This window comes from Rhinichthys klamathensis, unplaced genomic scaffold, assembly GCF_029890125.1.
Source record: "Rhinichthys klamathensis goyatoka isolate OS25496 unplaced genomic scaffold, OSU_Roscu_1.1 h1tg000370l_1, whole genome shotgun sequence".
NCBI lineage: Eukaryota > Metazoa > Chordata > Actinopteri > Cypriniformes > Leuciscidae > Rhinichthys > Rhinichthys klamathensis.
Window position 1 is genome coordinate 790,487 of NW_026606878.1, and position 19,294 is coordinate 809,780.

Consider the following 19,294-nt stretch of genomic DNA (forward strand, 5'->3'; position numbering starts at 1 on the left):
AATATTTTACACACTGATTAAAAATAATAATGGAAATTTAAAAAAAGCCCACAATGAAGAATTATAATACTAAATACTATTTGGAATCATCCTACTTGACCAATCAAAACAACGTCCGGGCCACTAAGTCCCGCCTCTTGTGGTACTCCATTATTAGGCTAGCTAACATTCATGAAGCCACTTCTAGTTCTTCTGTTGGAGGGACAGGACTGTGTGAATGGGGGATGGACGTTCCCACAAACACTCAGACGGTTTATCAAACTCTTTGTCAAATTTACATGGTCCAAAGAAAAAATACAATGCGAATGAGAAGAAGAAATACAAAGCGAAGCGTGAGTATCATCTAAGGTTTCATTCCATGCCATGTATTTTATCCACGTGCGAACTTTCTCTATAGTTCAAAGTATTGCAACCTGTATGTCGAGGAACAATGCATGAAACATATGATAACATGCTAATTATATTAAATAAGACGTTTTGCATGAGTATTAAGGCTTTTAAGGCCCCTAAATGTTTTATTAGTCAGTATCTGTCTTACAAGGTGTCTTCCTGCGTGACTGGACTGCACTACATTGCACTGCCAGAAGAACAGTAATAGTAGTAACGTTAGTAGTTTTCTCTACCTCATTTGATCTTGTTTTCATTTGAATGCAGCATATCATGTCTTCTAATGCCACGCACTTCACATAAGAAGAGACTGTTGAACCCGCACAAGTCTCAGCTGTTGTTTGTAGAGGCGCCCATCAATGGACCAAAGCATGAATATGGACCACAACTACGGAGCGCCATTCATCCCAGGTCATTTATATCTGAAAAACAACAGCAAAGTGGTGCACCATGTACCTCTTGGGTATGTGCATGCTTTGCAACCCTTACTTTTATGTTGTGAGTGAATACTTTTTTTTAAATAAACTGATGCATATTCTTTGTTTATAGGTGTCTCCACAGTTTAATTCACTTGAGACCACGACGGTTAGTCGAGGGAAGAGAGCTAACAAGGCAGGTACGAAAATCACAAACAAGGTGTCAGTTTTGGGTTTACCTCCGGCTAGAAAAACAAGGGGCTGCAAATATACTCCCTTGTCCTTTAATGCAACCACAGGACGTGAAAACCTTCGTAGTTCATGGACGAAGAATGATTGGCTCGTTTCTTCAGACAGCCATCGCAAGGAACTTCAAGAAACCTCAAGAAGAACTCAGTTTCCTCGAAAAGGGGTGGAGAGGAAGATGGCTGGACGTATTACATCTGCTACCTCCAGGCGTACATGCGTTTCATTCCGTAAAAATGGAAATGGAATGAATAAAGCTTCCATTCACACACCCAACACAAGCACAGTTCCAGATCCACCAAATGTAGAGACGCCAGAAATGCCACACTTTTCCAGCACTTCTCCAACCAATGTTCAACATCTCCTTTTCTCCTCAAATCAGGCAAAAACTCCTCCACGAACCGAGAACACAAGCATCCTGGTGAAGGACACGCCTGAGAAAGACTATGGGCTGAGGGTAACATGGAGACGAAGGAAAGGACTGATGAAATTATTGATTGACAAGGGTCAGCTTCTTCTGACAGATACAGAAGTTACCAATGAGTGAACATAGACCACGAGTTAACCGAAACAGTACATTTTTTATTGTCAACAAAAAAAACTTTTTTTGTTTTGTTGTCAATACTGAGTTGATAAGATTTGGGAAATCGTGACTTACAAATGTGATGATTTAATATATGGACACTTTAGAAGTGAAGAATTAAAGATGTAATTTTGACATCCCCAGCCTTATTTAATGGAAGCACCTTTTTATTCTTTTGGACATCAGTGTATTATTTACTTAAATTTATTTTCCAAATGGTATTTGTATACATTTGTGTGTGCAAGAATAATCTTTAATATTTTTATATTATCAATATTTTTGTTAAAGGAGAAAGTCTAAAATTTATTTATAAAATAAATAACTAATTAGTAAAATATAAGATAAAAAAAAATATATATATTTGGTCTAGGTAATTACCATGCATCCATTTGTGATATTTCACAGTCTTGACATTTAAAGGGGTCATGACATAAGAAATCAAATTTACCTTGAACTTTTGAACTTCATACCATTAAAACATCCTGCAAGTTTAATAGCATATAATGTCCTCATTATAAACAAAGCATTTATTTAATTAAAGGGGTTATGACATGAGAAACCAAATTTGCCTTCATCTTTTGGTATATAAGAGGTCTTTGTACCATTACAACGTCCTGCAAGTTTCATAGCTTAAGACGTCCTCCCCATTATAAACGAATCATTTATTTAATCAAGCTCTAAATACAGCTCGTTCTGGGTCCATGCAGAGCCATAGAGAGAAAGAGTTGCGACACTCCCATAGACCGCCATAGGAACTTTGGAATGCGGAAGTAACGCGTGTCGTGGAGCAGCCAGACAGTATAAGAAGGGAGCAGCCGATAGTTCCAAACACTGATAGTTCCAGCATTGAACCCCATTCATTTTCAGTGCTTCCGAACGAAGTACGGTCGCTGGTAAATTAAAGGGGGTGTGAAATGCTATTTCATGCATAGTGAGTTTTTTTTACACTGTTAAAGAGTTGGATTCCCATGCTAAACATGGACAAAGTTTCAAAAATTAAGTTGTACGTTTGATTGAGTATTTCTGTTCTCAAAATACTCCTTCTTGGTTGTCACAAGTTTCGGAAAGTTTTTTTCGAGTATGGGCTATAGACTGTAAAAAAGGTATGGGCGCGTATGACGTCAGATGCGCCGGAATTTCCTTATACGGTCCTAAGGGCACTTCTCTCGGAAGGGCGCGCGCGCAGCTGTAGAACGATAGCCGTAACCTATGCCCATCATAGCGCTGTGCATCGGCTGCGCTGCAAATATGTCACCAAAGAAGTGTGTTTTCGGTTGCCAAGGCAAGACAACACTGCACAGATTCCCAAAGAATCAAGCGTTAAGGGACCAGTGGATGGAGTTTGTTTTTCCAGAACATCAACACAGTTGTGCAAGTGTTCTTGTTTGTTCCATGCATTTCGAGGATGATTTTTTTATAAACAAGGCCCAGTTCGAAGCCGGATTTGCTAATCGTTTAGTTCTCAAGGATGGAGCAGTCCCAACACTAAAGGTTAACGGTCTTGCATTGGAACCGCAGGCGGTGAGTAGAACTGCTTCAAATATCTGTGTGTCTATCGGCGTGTAACTTAGACGTGTAGCACAGCAAGTAGGCTAAACAACATGATCACGAATAGTTAATGTATCTATGGAGCATGCGATGTATGTTGTGTGTTTGTTTAAATACATTTGTTTAGGTGGCTACTGTAGGTGTCTGTTTGTTTATTGTAAAACCAAATCATGTCTTCATAATCCACGAGTAGACACACAAATGTTCTAAAACTTCGCGCGCTCGTGATTATTTAGCTCCGCCCACACGGCACGCCTCCACCCGCTCGGCTTTTTCCGGAAAGACTCGGTACAGCCTATCTTTCTTTTATAAATATAATAAAACTAAAGACTTTTTGGAGATATGATGGATGCAATATTACTCTATAGGTACTCAAGATTAACATGAGATTGACTGAAACTGAGTGTTTCACCCCCCCTTGTTCTGTACATTTTAAGGATGACTGTTTTGAGAACAAATCTCAATATGATCCTGGCTTTGCCAGAAAACTGTTGCTCAAAGATAATTTCGTGCCGACTATTCTGGGAACAACGACGACGCAAACTGTAAGTAATGTATTTTAAACTTTAAACTACTTTTAAAGTGCAATGTCATTCATTATGAATAATCACAGTGTTTTTACTTAGTTTACTTGCATATTGTTTTCAGAGATCGCCATGTTCAGGCCCCCTATCAAAAGATGTTGGATGTCAAACTGACCAACCCACTCAAACATCTGTGGGCACACAGCTGTCGTTTCAAACCATGAGACCCAAGTATCATAGCAAAGGTATTATTTATATAATTATTATTTATAATATTATATTATTTATTATTTATAACTTGTGTCATCATAATTCTATTTATAAGAAGCTTAAACGTTTATTGCCTTAAAGGAAGTATTTATAGTCCATATTTTTTAGAATACTGCAATTACAATTGATAGAATAAAACTTTACATTGTATTTTCTAACGTTATAGAAACACAAACAGAGCAGTCCTCAAATCTTTCAAGTGGTGATGTCGCCATACCCTGGAGTACTTCACCGCCTTTTACCTCAACACCTTTAAAAGATGAACGGCCTGCCAAAAGCCGTCGCTGTGAATTGGAGGGTGAAGAAAGTGTGTCTTTTGAAGAAGTCTGTGACACTAAGGATGTAACATATGACCCTGCTCAGTCTGTCACCAGTGTGACTGAACCATCAAAGCATTCGTAAGTTTTTTGTCTTTATCATTTTAAGTTTAGCATACATTTATGTGAACTGTATGTTTTACTGACTCGTAAAACTGATTATGTTGAAAAAAAATACACTACCTTAATTTTTTGTTATTCATTTTCTCTTGTCATAGCATGTACACATCCAAAGCCTCTCATGAAGACACCAAATATATTGTGTTTGAAAACTGTCTTCTTGAACTGTTTGAGACCTGTCCAGTATGTTCAAGAGCCTGCAATATTCAGCCTCGTAGCAATGGGACTTTTTTGGCCATTCATCAACTTTGCCCACATTGTGAGTACTTCAGACAGTGGAAGAGTCAACCCTGTGTTGGCAGTACCCCTGTTGGTAACCTCCAGCTGTCTGCTTCCCTGTACTTCTCTGGAGCTTCATTCTTCCAGATGAAAAAGGTTTGTGGTTTTTTTTTTTTTTTTTTTTGTTTAAAATAGTTTAAATGTATAATGCATAATTATTGTTTTTCTTTTGAAGGTATTTGAGTCAATGCATTTGAAGATGTTCAAATACAGAACCTTCAGAAGGCATGCCAGCATGTACCTGGAACCACTAATAATATATAAGTGGAAGAAGGAACAGGTGGATTTAGTGAAGGATCTCTGTGAGGCGGACAAGGTGATAATTGGTGGCGATATGAGAGCTGATTCGCCAGGTAAAGAGTCATGCTTGGTGATGCAAGTTCTTCTGCAGTCTTAATAATTTGTTCCTGTGTAAACTATTTTCTAAAATATTATTTGTATTGTGACATTTCAGGCCATTCAGCAAAGTATGGGAGCTACACCACAATGGATCTTCAAAAGAACCTCATAATAGACATCCAGCTAGTGCAAGTGAGAAAATGCATTGATCACATCATGTCAATGCACACAAAATTACCAGAAAAAAAGTGGCAACAGAGTATGACTTGCCTGTTTCAAATTAAACTATTCTAAATTATAATTGTATTATAAATTACAATTGCTATTTATAATAAACCATTTTATACTTCAAAGATGTAGTCGGATATGATTACTGTTTTAAAGGAATGAAATAACTGACTTTCACTGCCCTGATAACTATTTTTTCACAGAGTAATGAGGTCGGTGGTAGCTACCACATGGAGAAAGAAGGGTTAAAACGAAGCCTGGAAATGCTGGAGGAACGTGGTGTAAGGCTAGACTGCATTGTGACAGACCGACATCCCCAGATTCAAAAGTTTCTGAGAGAACGAAACATCACACAGTACTATGATGTCTGGAATTTGGAGAAAGGTACTTTTCGAGCTTTCTTGTCTGTCTGGTGGTTATAACTGTACTTAGTAAAGATTCAGAAAAAAACATTTCATGTTAATAAATGGACAGGTTTTTTTTACATTACATAAACAATATTTCTTCTAGGGTTGTCAAAGAAGTTAGAGCAAATTGCCAGAGACAAGGACTGTTCAATAGTGAAAAAGTGGCAGCACAGCATAAGAAACCATCTCTACTGGACTGCAGCATTCTCTACTTCTGGACCAGAGAAGGTAGCCAAGTGGAAGTCCCTCATCAATCACATTCAGGATGTTCACATCCATGATGATCCATTATACCCACAATGTGAACATTCACATCGAGAGTCTAAGGGCAGCAGTAAACACTTCAAACCTGGTGAGTGCATAATATTTCATATTATTACCATTACCATTCAAAGTGGCTGACTGTTATTCATCTGTGTCCCACAGTGTTAATACTGTTTCCATTGTCCTTCACACAAATTCATACATACTACTATTCCAGGTTCAAAACCACTTTACAGAGTCGAAAAGGTGCTGACTAACAACAGAGTCCTCAAAGATGTAGCAAAGCTCAGCCCTCACTTCCAGACCTCATCCTTGGAGGCCTTTCATAGTGTTATTTTACGCTTTGCCCCCAAAAGTGTGGTATTTCCTTTTATTGGAATGCTGTGCAGGTATGCAATGTAAATTGTATAGAAGCATCTTATTGACATTTAATGAACCATAAAGTCATATCATTTCATATTTGTATTTAATACAGGGAGCCTAGCATACGCTATAACGTAATTTGAAAAGCAGTTATAACTTTTCGAATGCTTTGTCATTTCTTATTATTTTAAATTTATCTTGTAAAAATAACACTGTGTCACTCCTACTTTTTAGTAACTACATGTTTTTTTCTGTTGTTTTAGGTTGTATTTGGCTGGCATGCATTTCAATGAAAATTCTAACCGTCCAAAGGCAACTACATCATCTGGAAAGCCAATGTACAGACTTTTGTTCCCCAAGGCTAAAAAAGGATTGTACACCACAAAACCAGTGACATCCAACCCAACGTACTGTAAGTTTGAATAGATGTTTTAATTAGTAATTTACAAAAAAATAAAAAATAAATACAATACACACAAAGTGCATAGAACTTAATTTACAGTGTAAAAAAAAAAAACTTCCAGGCTACGTCTACAATCTGATGACACTGCTGTTTGAAAAGGTTCTGTCAGATCCTTTTCCCTACATGGAGGAGCTGCATAAAATTACAGTGCCTGACAGTCTATGCACACAGTATGACAGGCCTTCATTGGAGGAGGCCATTGCTGAGCATGTGTCAAGGTTTAGTCAAGGGGCAGTTTGAATCCGACATAGCTGCCTTCCGCATCTGGGAATTTTTGCCGTATACACAGGACAACACATGATGGTATTACAACCCTGATCTTTCTGCCTAGATAGCCCCTGCACCAACTGACAAAGCTTCTGTAAGCCAAATGCCTGTAGCGCCTGATGGAAACAGAGAAAAGACATTCAAAATTATACATTCTAAAGCCTCGTACACACCGGGACGAGTATCGGCGCGCGTTATTCGCCAGCGTTTTTCAACGCGTTTTTTGTGTTCACACCCAAGCGATTTTCGCTGACGATGAGCCGAGTGGACATGCAAATTCATTCCCTGACATTAGATGGTGCCCATTTGCTCAGCCATACCACTCCATAACATTCTCTTTTATTAAGATTTAGATGTAGTCGCTGTCGCGTTTGTCATATAGTTCTTTATGTTCCGACACCAACGAGACCAGCAGCTCTACATTCATCTTGCCTTGCATCTTCCTTGTCTTATTTCTTCCAGTGTAAGCAGTGTATTTCGGCAGTGTAGACGCTACTTGGCGTATATCTTCTTCGCCGTTACGTATGTGTGCTCTGCAAGACCGTTTTGTGTTTGAGCGCCCCCAAGTTGTGTTTTACTGTAACTTCAGAAGCTCCAGACACGTGAGCAAAAGCGCCAATCTCATTGGTCGGATAGTTTTTGACGCGGCGCGTCAAACCAAAAAAACGAACCCGAGGCGTTTTTTTTAAAAAATGACGCTTTTACGCGTGCCGTTTTTCGCGTCGGTGTGCACACTCACATTGACGCCCTTTGTTTAGTCACGAGGCGTTAAACGTCGGCGAATATCGCGCGTGAAATTCGTCCCGGTGTGAACAGGCCTTAAAGCCTCGTACACACCGGGACGAATATCGGCGCGCGTTATTCGGCAGCGTTTTTCAACGCGTTTTTTGTGTTCACACCCAAGCGATTTTCGCTGACGATGAGCCGAGTGAACATGCAAATTCATTCCCTGACATTAGATGGTGCCCATTTGCTCTGCAATACCACTCCATAACATTCTCTTTTATCAAGATTTTTGTAGTAGCTGTCGCGTTTGTCATATAGTTCTTTATGTTCCGACACCAACGAGACCAGCAGCTCTACATTCATCTTGCCTTGCATCTTCCTCGTCTCATTTCTTCCCGGCAGTGTAGACGCTACTTGGCGTATATCTTCTTCGCCGTTATGTATGTGTGCTCGGCAAGACAGTTTTGTGTTTGAGCGCCCCCAAGTTGTGTTTTACTGTAACTTCAGAAGCTCCAGACACGTGAGCAAAAGCGCCAATCTCATTGGTAGGATAGTTTTTGACGCGGCGCGTCAAACTAAAAAAACGAACCCGAGGCGTTTTTTTAAAAATTACGCTTTTATGCGTGGCGTTTTTCGTGTCGGTGTGCACACTCGCATTGACGCCCTTTGTTTAGTCACGAGGCGTTAAACGTCGGCGAATATCGCGCGCGAAATTCGTCACGGTGTGAACAGGCCTTAAAGGTGTTTTGGAAAGTGTTGTGTGTGTGTATATATGTCAAAACTATTGTTATTTGAATATAAATTTTGTTACATTAAATATTTATAATCCATATTAACATAAAACAATTGTGTATGTCAGATTTCTTACTGGTGTAACCCTTGAAGTCTCAAAGGACCATAGTCTGCCCTGTAAATGTTATGTGCATTCTGTAACGAATACAAATTTAGGCAAACAGGTTTAAGTCCCGGGTGATAATTCATACAGGTAGGTGGTACTGGTGCCTGGTTAATTCTTCTGACAACCTATTGAGAAGGCTATTGAGTTTACAATTGTAGTCCAACATGTAATACTCAAACATGCAGATTAACATTATTATTATTATTTGTCTTTCATTATGTGCACATACTTCAGGGGTCTCCATGCAGCATTTATGTTCTTGCTCAGTGGGCATTGCACCACAATTGCACCTGTGAATGTTTAAAGCAATCAAAAATGTGTTTGATATGACACCTTTTTATGTAGAATTGTCATTTTAAGGGTATTTACAATATTACTTTTTATCACTGGCTAATATAAACACATTTGTATAAGATAATCTTGAAAATATGGAGCCTTTCTAGTAGGCCTACATGTGATAGAAAATTAAAAATGTTGCCTTATCAATGCTGCATCTTCAAATATGGCCTGTGCATGCATTTTTGTCCGTGGTACACCCTATCATTTCATTGAAATTAGTTAAATGTTAAACTGTTAGCAAATTATTCAACAATAATCCGTTTTCAAGTGTATCGGGTTAAAAATTTTTTTTATTAATTCAAAATAGTACACTTTACATGTGGACACGGGCTGATCCAGTCTTCGTTGTTGTGTTGATGATTCATTTTCCTCTGATTCCGGCTCAAACACCAGGCACGGCGCCAGGATTCCAGGTTTGGATGGGCCAGACCAATTGTGGGTGGGCGGCGGGCCTTAAATTAAAAACGTTATCCAATCACTGTTTAACCTAATAAAAATTACTGACTAATATATCTGTACGTAGGCTAGATTTTAATAGCTTGATGCTCTTTAAATATTTTGTTGCATTGTTACAAAGTTTCGGTGCATATGGAGTCAGGACGGACCTATCCGCGATCGCTCTCCTTGGTCCTGACCAAAGAAGAGCGCTTTGGAATCTCCATTACGCATCATACCTGGGCTGCGTTTCCCGATAAAAGAAAAAGCGGTGTTCTTTATAAAAGAAGCACTTCAGAAAAAGTTGGAATTGCATTTATTAGGACTCATGGTATAGGCAGAGGCGCGGGCGCCCTCCTAGCAACGGCGCTGGGCGCGCTAGCAGCGATAGTCGTAGCGGGTGGCAGAGACGAAGATGTGCTAGGTGATGTGGATCTCAGCTTTCCTTCATCTCCTGGTTGCAGCGATGACTCAGAGACTGTATGTGCGCGTTTAAGGTACCTAAACAACGACTGTTGCAACATTGTCCTTTACTGGAAATTATTTTCACACTTTCACAAGGTAATGATAAGCGCTGACGCTGCAATATTTCTGGAGACATGGAGTGGGTAAAACATTTTTTGACCACTTGAGTTTTGTTTTGTAGAAAGACTTTTTTTTTTAAAGATTTTCGTTTCGTATAAATTGTATCTTAATTTTGATCAAAGTTTTATCAAGCAATTGCCCGTATTTAATAAATAAGAAGCACTATATAGCAGACAATGTAATAAGGCGCCGGCACGATCACTTATTGCACGACAACTGGAGCATGTTTCCGCCACAGAGTAAAAAATACAAAATGTAATTGCGATTTTTTAATCTCACAATTCTGACGTTTTATCTCAGAATTACATGATAAAGTGGCAATTGCAGGTTAGCTATAAAGTCAGAATTGCGTGATATAGGCCTAAAGTCGCAACTGTATGTTATTAAGTCAAAATTGCGTGATATAAAGTGCGAGAAATATAGCTTGAAATTCTGACTTTTTTTTCACAGAATTACATGTTTATATCTCGCCATTCTGACTTTATAATACGCAATTGAGAGATATAAAGGCAGAATTGCATGATATAAAGTCCCAATTGCGTGTTACAAAGTCAGAATTGAATTGTGAGATATAAACTATTCTGGGGTAAAAATAAAAAAAGCAATTGCGACTTTATTTCACGCAATTCTGACTTTATAACACGCAATCGCGGCTTTATTTCACGCAATTCTGAGTAATAAAGTGTGAGATGTAAACTCGCAATTGTGAGATAAAAAGTCGCAATTATCTTTTAAAATGTTTTATTCTGGCGGAAACAAGCTTCCATAGTATACTATAGCCTATAGCCTGTCCTATTTAAGTAGCCTAATTAAATTAATATAAAGGGGCGATTTGCCCACTAATGGCTTAAATGAACAACTTGGGGGAAAAAATAGTCGGAGGCCTTATTCCACATATCTTGGAAGTTCGAGCCAGGAAGCCATTCTGGGTTGAGCGCGCGACCCTGAGGAATGAGTGAGCAGAGCGGAATATTCAGAAATGCGCTCTCTGCTCACATGCTCTGATCGGAACAAACCCGAACACTGTCTGCTGAACTTGCGCAGAAACATCAAAATAGACATAACCAGCTTTTTAAAATTGTTTTTAAAACTAAACATTTAGACTATTTTAGCACAAATTATGTGCTTATTGGCGATTTTTTTTATAATTATTGACAAAACATTTTTGAAGAAAAGTTTTGGGTGGGCCTGTTGAAAAGTGGGTGGGCCTAGGCCCGTCAGGCCCACCCATAACGCCGTGCCTGAAACATACTACTAAGCAGTTACGCTGAATCCGCAAATGTCCTGGCTGGGTGCGTCAATAATTGATGCATAGGCAGATTAGGCACTGAAGTTAGATGAACATAACAGTGGGCGTTAACACTGAACTCTTAAAGGGGAAACACCCCCCAAACAGACTGTTTGAATCAGAGGATGAGAAACAGGGTGGGAAAAAGTCATAAATCACTACATTTTAAAAGTTTTTTGTAAATAAAACTATAGTAATACTATAATTGCACCTAAGGGAACATAATAATAAAATAAAAAAAACCATGTCATGACCCCTTTAAGCTAAAAAAAACCCGTCTTGTTTTGATATTGAGGGATCTATGACATCAAATACATTTGCACATGACTGCCTCCAGAGCAGGACATTGATAAATAGTTATACGTATATCATCACCCACTGGCATTCAGTCGCTTAACGACATGACACTTATCTACACTGGATATGAGCGTTGTCACATTAAAATCAAAAAGAACCTATTACAATCACTGATGCTGTCTACACTGGATACAGTAGACAGATGCACGTTCAGTTTCTGACATGCTTCACACACTTGAGTCTGTCGACAGGACAAATGGATGAATGAAGGAATATTTGTTTTTGTGTGTCCAGTTTAAACAGCTTGTTTGCGTCAGTGCAGACACAATCCCAGTGTCAAAAACAAGTGGATGGTTTATTTTAATGGCTTCCTGGATTGCCCGGAGCATTTTGTTTTGTAAACAAGGCACAGTGTAATGAAGAATTTGAAAAAAAAAATGTAAAAATCGTTTGTTATTATAATTTTTTTATTCTTTATTATTATTATTATTTTGTTTTATTTTGTTTTTTGTCGACATTTAACTTTTTAGTAATTGACTTTTAATTTGACGGGCATTTTCCCAGTCCTCCATTGCGGAAGTGGCGCTGTAACTGTTTTTGTTTACAGACTGGATATGATCCACGTGTAGTGTTTAAATGAATTAATGACGTTGAGAGTTTAGATTGGATTATTCGAAATTATTTCTTACTTCGATATTAAGTCTGCACTAAAAACTCAATAGCAGTCCGTTATGAGGAGCAGTTCGTCCGTGTCTCTGGCGGGCAGTCGTGGTTCGGCCTCGGTTCGGCTGGTCAGCCCACCCGCGTGTCCGTTTGCCTTTCCGGTGGACGCTGCCGTTGAATATTTAATGGTAAAGAAAGACTTTCAGGCTGCTCTGGACACATGCGAGAAAGGGCTTGAGAGTTTGGGCTCTTCTGCAGAACAGGAGGAAAACTGGTGAGCAGTGCTGGGTAGATGACGGTCCTTACAAATTATAGATGGTTACTGATTCCAAAATGAACGTTACATATCAAAAATTGTAGTTTGTAACGTAATAATGCATTATTTTACAACCACTTTTAGATTCATTTTGAATAGAAGCTTGTAGCCTACCATATTGTTTTAAAAATACAAAGAGAAAGAAAATATATTCCATTCTTTCTTTATCAACAAAATGAAGTGCATTAAATATTACATTCTTTCAAGGTTCCCCAGACTGGGTTCATGATGGAACTGGAGGGGGCAAAATAAAACACCTTCAAACACTTGCTTTTTTGGTTTACCTGTTTGTCATGAGACCATTAACCGATATCAGAGAACCGTGAATTTGATTTTATTATTGACCTAACTTATTAATTTAAAATATCAGGGAGTAAGTAAATATATTAGGTTAGCTTAATAAGAGATTCAGCTGACAAAAAAGTTCGGGAATCCCTGCATTTCATGTATGAAATGTGAATTTGTGGGGTTTTATTATGTGTTTGAAAGACAAAAGACAGTAATACATGGTTAAATTACTCACTGAGTGATTATTCAAATAATAATAATGTGTTTGTCAGGAGTTGATTAGATACTAATGTTTTAAAGCGTAATATCTAATTACAAGTACTTAATTTTTGGAATCTGATTACATACCCAGCACTGCTGGTGAGTTAAACTGACTGTTAACAGCTTTTAACACTATGATGATTCATTAATTTACCATCTTTAATCTCATACTAAATGTTTGTCCCCACAGCTTCAAGTATGCAGAACTGAAAGCAGCTTTGACAATAGTGGGGATTCAAGCACTGGCTGAGCTCAATCACTGGCGTGGAGTTCTGTCATGGGTTTTGCAGCAGTATGGAGAAACAGAGAAAATTCCTGCCAAGATTATTCAAATGTGGTAAGAAGATTCTGCCATTTAATCTCACAAATAACATTAAATAGCAGTTTGAATGTGGGTGAAGTACCACTAGATAACACCTAATGTAGATTAACTGTGTTTCACAGCATTCTACTCTATGTGAAAGTGGGTGAACAGGCTGTAATGAAGGATGCGGTCTGTGATTGGCTCCACTGCTCTGGTAACATGACCCAATCAGGCTTCAGCACTGTGGCTGAGCTGTATTTTCTCCACATACTGGTTCCGATGGGTCACACAACTGAAGCTCTGGAAATGCTGGAGAGCAATGTGGGTCGGGTGGCATTCAGTGATGAACAGATACAAGCAGTCTGTAGTTTAGTAGACATTCAGAATGAGAAAAATGCAGCATCGTCCAATTCAAATCCTGAATCTGTAGCAGTGGTGGCAACGACTAGTGCTTCAGAACAAGGTGACTTTCTTTTATTTATTTATTTATTTATTTATTTATAGTCAAAATGCTATATATCTAACAAATTCTGTGCAGTATATTTAGATTCAAAGTATAAAATGGATTTTTTATTGTAGAATATTTTTGCAAATAATGGATTCAACGATGTGTTATTGACAGAGAGATCAAACCAGCGTCTGAAATCTATAATGAGGCTGTTATACAGAGGGCTCTCAGTAGCCAGTGTGAGAATTAGATCCATCTCTCTGCACAGAGTTTTTCTGGCTTTAATGTTGCTGTATCTTCTTCTCGTCCGTATAGACCCTGGTAAGAGGCCTCTCTTTATGCAGTGCATTCTTAATAATTACTCTGATAATGACCGACTATAGCCTGTCCTGAAATAATGCTCTGCTCTCAGCTCTTCCCTCAGCTTTCCCATGGTTGCTCCGGCTCCATAGACTCCTTCAGCAGACGTGGAACACCATGTTTGGACCTTATTACAGAGCCAACAACAGAAGTTAGAGTTACTGGAGTTGAACTGTGAGAAAATGTTGCCATCCAAAATTGTAGATCCTGTGTTTGCTCAATTTGTTGGTGAATATAGTTATTTTATAAATAAATCAATGAATTATATTTAAAGATAGTGCTGATAGCCTTTAGAGAAATATTTAATGCAGATCACATGTAATTTAATTGTATAATAAAATGTATATGTGAATATATGAGTTCCTGTGCATCTGTACTTGTTCGTGCAACTTTAGTGAATATATATATATATATATAGTCACGGTTAAGGATTAAGAAACTGTTAATTAAAAGTTTATTATTATGTATTTTCAATGTTTTTTTTATTAAATTAAGAATTAGAGGTTTATGTACATTTAAAATATAGCCTATATCTAAAAATGTGTATTAGAATTTCCTGATATTTCTATTGATTTAAAAAATGTAGGCCTAATGGTGATTAATGTTTGTTAATAATAATAAAAATAAAAGTTGGGTAACACTTTACCATGAGGTTCCTTTTGTTAACTTTAGTCAAGCTTCTTCATTTATTGCACTTTTTACAATCTAGATAGTTCCAAAGCGGCTTTACAGTGATAACAGGAAATTAAAGTAGCCTAACAGAGATTGTTTTGGCTTTATGGCAGCTCTAGAATAAAGTTATTTTCCAGCTAAAGTTAGTTTTGATTGATTCACTTCCCGTTTTAACAGAAAACTCTTAAGTTCTCTCTACCCAAACTTTAAAAACGCGAACCGAACCTGTGAGAGTTAGTTAACTATTGACATGATCTAGCAATGAAAATAATTCTAAAGCATTTATTTGTCTTGGTTAAATAGAAATGTAAACATTTCTAATATATTAAAATCAAAATTTGCGTGTCAAGATTGTTTAAAAATTATTCAATGAGCTGACATGAAATAACAATTGTATTTATATGAACTAGCGTGAACTAAATGATTAAATACTGTCACGTATGTAGCCTAGTTCGTTATTTATTTTAGTTAACTAACATTAATAAGACCTTATTGTAAACTGTGTTAACAAAAGTTGTTTTAAAATGTTGCCTAATGTATTCTAAACTGCGTGTTAGTTTCGTACCGTGACTGACAGAAACTGACGCGTGAATTGAAAGTGAAAGTAAAATCAGCCGTTTATGTCTGAAACTCAACTGACTGTTATGCTTCGAGTAAACCGGGAGCTGAAGTGTCTTGAGGAAGGTAAATATTGCCTAAGCTTAGTTCAGTTTTCTATAAACCAATGTGCAGTTTAACGCTAACTGTGTCCACCTCTGAGAAGCTGTCATACTGTAGCCTATAGGTCTGTGAATGGGAGAGTTCTGGAGTAAAATGTCTCGTCCACGATTCAGCCGCTTCATATTATACAGCTATCCCAGGGATTATGGTAAGTCAGCAGAGCTAATAGCAAACTCGCACTAAACCACACTCAAAAGAGATTTGGAATTTAATTAGCTTTTTCATTACATATGGCAAACTAAGGGTTCACACAGAACGCGTTTTGCTGTTAAAAACCCATATAGGATTTTGTTTTAAAGGGATAGTTCACACAAACATTAAAATCTGTCATAATTGATTTACCCAGATGTTCCAAACCTGTATGAATTTCTTTCTTCTGCTGAACACTGCAGTAATCAAACAGTTGGGCCTCATTGACATCCATTGTATTTTTTTCCTTACTAAAAGTCAAGGCCCATTCTTCAAAATCTCTTCTTTTGTGTTCAGCAGAAGAAAGAAATTCATACAGGTTTGGAAAATCTTGAGGGTGAATAAATGATGAGTTTTCATTTGTGAACTAACCCTTTAAGTGTTCTGAGAACTACTGTAATTCAGTCTCATGAACCATTTTTTTTAAGTACACTGCAGAAACTAATGCTGGAACTAACAAAATGATCTTAAATATGATTTGATGTTTCAGAAGTGAGAGGCCTTTTCAACTACAGTCTGTCCTGTTGTGTTAATTCTCTGCTTCAGTCCTTCTCTGCCACCACTGAACTACTGGACATACTGAACAAGTAAAGCTCCATTATCTATTGAATATGCTTGCACACTTGAAAACTAGCCATACTAAGACATGCTAAATCATTTTTAAAAATGCCTGTCATTTAAAGATGGTGTCCATCTGAGGAGATTGAACAGACTAACATCCCACAGCGGTTAAAGAATGCCTTGCTAGCCATGAGGGATAAATCACATCCTGCTCCGCACAGAGACTTCCTGGACAGCCTCTACTGTCACGCCATCCGCCGTATGCATCATATCACCCTAAAATTGTACTTATGAAAATAGTGCCATTCTGAGTGTATTCTGTTTTGTGCTGTAGGAGGCACTCAACAGGATGCGGATGAAATATTCCACATTATCCTCAATCTCATCCAGAAACAGATCTCCGATCTTGACTTGGTGGGTTTGCATTAAAAATAGATGTGTACAAATTTTGTTTAGTGTGAACTGTGTAAATGAGAATATTCAATATGTTAATGTCTTCATCCTTTCAGGCTCAGGAAATCCGCAGTCTCTATGAGATAAAGGTGGAGACACAGGTGCAATGTTCACAATGCTCATTCATTCAACGAGAGCCCAACTCTCTTTTCAGCCTTCCTTTGGCAATCAGTGAAAGGGGGAACACCCTGGTAAACAAGTTAAACATTCATCAATTATGTTTTGACAGTACATCAGTAATAAAATTGTATTGTTCTTGTGTTCTTCAGGAGAGCTGCATAAACTCTTTTTTCCAGCCTCAAAAACTGGTGAATGGTGAGGAGCATCACTGTAACCGGTGTGAACAGAAGCAGCCGTCCACTTATGTGTGTGCTTTTAGGTTTTTTCTTGTCATTATCAAACTATATAATATTTCGTAATGTAGGCCTACGTTTTTTACAGTTTAGAACTTTTTTATGTCAGCAGGTAACCGAAGTTGCAATAGTCTTTTCTTCTCTATTCTGACACACAGTATATTTAAGTGAAAGGTAATTTTGTCCACTAATTGTTTGGATGGTTGCGGTTTGCTATTGGTCAATCTCATGTGATTGACAGGTTGTCACGCCATTAAACACATCATCAGAGAAGAGTAGAGATGCAAGAGGGAGATGAAGTTATTCTGATTAAAGATTATGAATGCACATGAATTAAAAAAAATAATGATGTGCACAGATCATTAATCATTTACAATAAATTGTGCAATATTCCATAATAACATAAGAAATGTACATTTCCTGCTTATTTTATGCTGTAAGATGGGAAAGATTTTAGGTTTCACTTTTATTTTACAGTGCGTGCACTTACATGTACTTACAGTGTTTACCTAAGAAAGTACTGGGTATTACATGGGTTAAGGTTATGTTTGGTTCAGGGTTAGTACCTAGTTATTGCAATTACTATAATAAGTACATATGAACGATAAAGTGCTACCAGATTTTAACTTAATGTCAGCACACGAAACAATGCATGACTCTGGAGTTAATTGTTTGATTTTCTGTTTTGTTTTTTTGTCATGTAGGGACTGAAACTCGTCTCATTGCCTCTGATCCTGTGTGTCCACTTGAAAAGATTCAGAAACGATTGTGGCTTCACCAGGAAACTCTACAGCAAAGTCATTTTCCCTGATAATCTTAACACAGGCATTTTTGCTGTAGGACAATCAGAAAATGCATGTGTAGTATATATTTTGTAAAGAATAATAGTCATAATAATAATTTATATATGCTTAAATTGTTGTATCTTTGTTTTAGGTTGCGAATGATTCTCACAGGGCTGATGAGCATTACAGTCTCTATGCAGTAATAGTTCATATAGGATCTGCTATGTTTGGTCACTACACTGCTTACATCAGGCCAGCTCAGGAGGACCAGACGTGGTACTATGCTGATGACAGTTGCGTGCGACCAGTAAGAGATAGAGACCGACTAGAAACAGAAGGATATGAACTAGATTGTATTGATATTTATTTCGGTGTAGTAATTATTTTCATTCATTTGTCTCAGGCCAAATGGGCAGACGTGCGGGACACATATGAAGGGTAATTCTTGACCTATAGCCTACTGGTCATCTTGTCACAGATACTTTAAAAGAGAACAACACAAACACAGATCCGCTAAATAATTATTACTTTATTCATTTTGCAACATCTTCCAGTTTTTGATTATAATTTTGTATACCATTCTAGAGGCAACACGGCCTACTTGCTTCTGTACAGGAAGAAGAGCTGCAATTCATCTGGATAACTGTTGGGAACTGCAGTCAATAACTGGACACTATATGGTTTAATGCAGAGGAATATTCCAAGAATAGGACCAAAGTCTATTTATATTTTGTCTATAAGTATGAAGAGAGGTGTGTGAGAATGTAAATCAGTATATTTTCATGTTGATTGGGGTTTATGTAGGGCAGTATTTTGGATTGGATTAATATATTTTGGAAGTGATTATATTGTGGTGTTTATGGATGTTGTTCAATAAAAATGTTTAAAAATAATGTTGCCTGTGATCTCTAATTATTGCTGAAGATGTAAAAATATGGAATGAAAAATGAAAAAATTCGGGTAAAAAAACACATTTCTGGGGTAAATGACTTTTATTTTGAAAAATGGGACCTGGCTTTTATTTTGAGAAGCAGCCATCGCGCTTCCAGAGTCCAGACATGGTCCAGACTTATAGAGGGAATGCATTAACGTCACTTCCCCGCCGGAACACGCCCCCCTCAGCGGGACTGAGTGGCAGAAGAGCTGCTGCGTGACTGGAGTTAATAGGGGAAACTGCGTTAACGCGAGTAAAACAAACTATTATCAGTTTAAACTAAAAGTTGGACTCGATATAGTGTTCCTTACAACTTATCAAAGATCCAGTGATCCATGGATATTGACATGCAGCCAGGAATCGTGTTTCCTGACATTTATATGTGTCTGATTTCGACG

At 37.7% G+C, this 19,294-nt stretch overlaps 3 protein-coding genes and 1 long non-coding RNA gene across 5 annotated transcripts; all 4 read left to right on the plus strand.

Moving 5' to 3' along the window:
* The first annotated feature begins 182 nt into the window (after positions 1-182).
* On the plus strand, positions 183-1,630 carry rhno1 (RAD9-HUS1-RAD1 interacting nuclear orphan 1). 2 transcript variants are annotated; one of them, XM_056233432.1, is made up of 4 exons: positions 183-332; positions 655-850; positions 937-1,003; positions 1,103-1,630. In XM_056233432.1, the coding sequence occupies exons 2-4, from the start codon at positions 671-673 to the stop codon at positions 1,594-1,596; spliced, it is 741 nt and encodes a 246-aa protein (XP_056089407.1). In that variant the 5' UTR covers positions 183-332; positions 655-670; the 3' UTR covers positions 1,597-1,630. The 2 variants fall into 2 exon arrangements, with proteins under 2 accessions (XP_056089407.1, XP_056089406.1); XM_056233431.1 differs by having other exon boundaries at positions 937-1,630.
* A 3,511-nt stretch (positions 1,631-5,141) lies between these two features.
* On the plus strand, positions 5,142-7,176 carry LOC130069563 (uncharacterized). The gene is made up of 5 exons (XR_008803776.1): positions 5,142-5,221; positions 5,461-5,641; positions 5,768-6,317; positions 6,555-6,703; positions 6,816-7,176. It is a non-coding gene; the product is annotated as an uncharacterized LOC130069563 (long non-coding RNA).
* A 5,029-nt stretch (positions 7,177-12,205) lies between these two features.
* On the plus strand, positions 12,206-14,628 carry pex26 (peroxisomal biogenesis factor 26). The gene is made up of 5 exons (XM_056233429.1): positions 12,206-12,526; positions 13,308-13,454; positions 13,562-13,884; positions 14,044-14,190; positions 14,282-14,628. The coding sequence occupies exons 1-5, from the start codon at positions 12,321-12,323 to the stop codon at positions 14,383-14,385; spliced, it is 927 nt and encodes a 308-aa protein (XP_056089404.1). The 5' UTR covers positions 12,206-12,320; the 3' UTR covers positions 14,386-14,628.
* A 1,659-nt stretch (positions 14,629-16,287) lies between these two features.
* On the plus strand, positions 16,288-18,837 carry usp18 (ubiquitin specific peptidase 18; the record flags this gene model as incomplete). Its single annotated transcript, XM_056233460.1, has 9 exons — positions 16,288-16,397; positions 16,494-16,630; positions 16,706-16,785; positions 16,881-17,015; positions 17,094-17,189; positions 17,882-18,031; positions 18,114-18,269; positions 18,366-18,400; positions 18,548-18,837. Coding segments are annotated over 9 exons (957 nt in total), but the record flags the coding sequence as incomplete, so codon positions are not given.
* Positions 18,838-19,294: the final 457 nt, after the last annotated feature.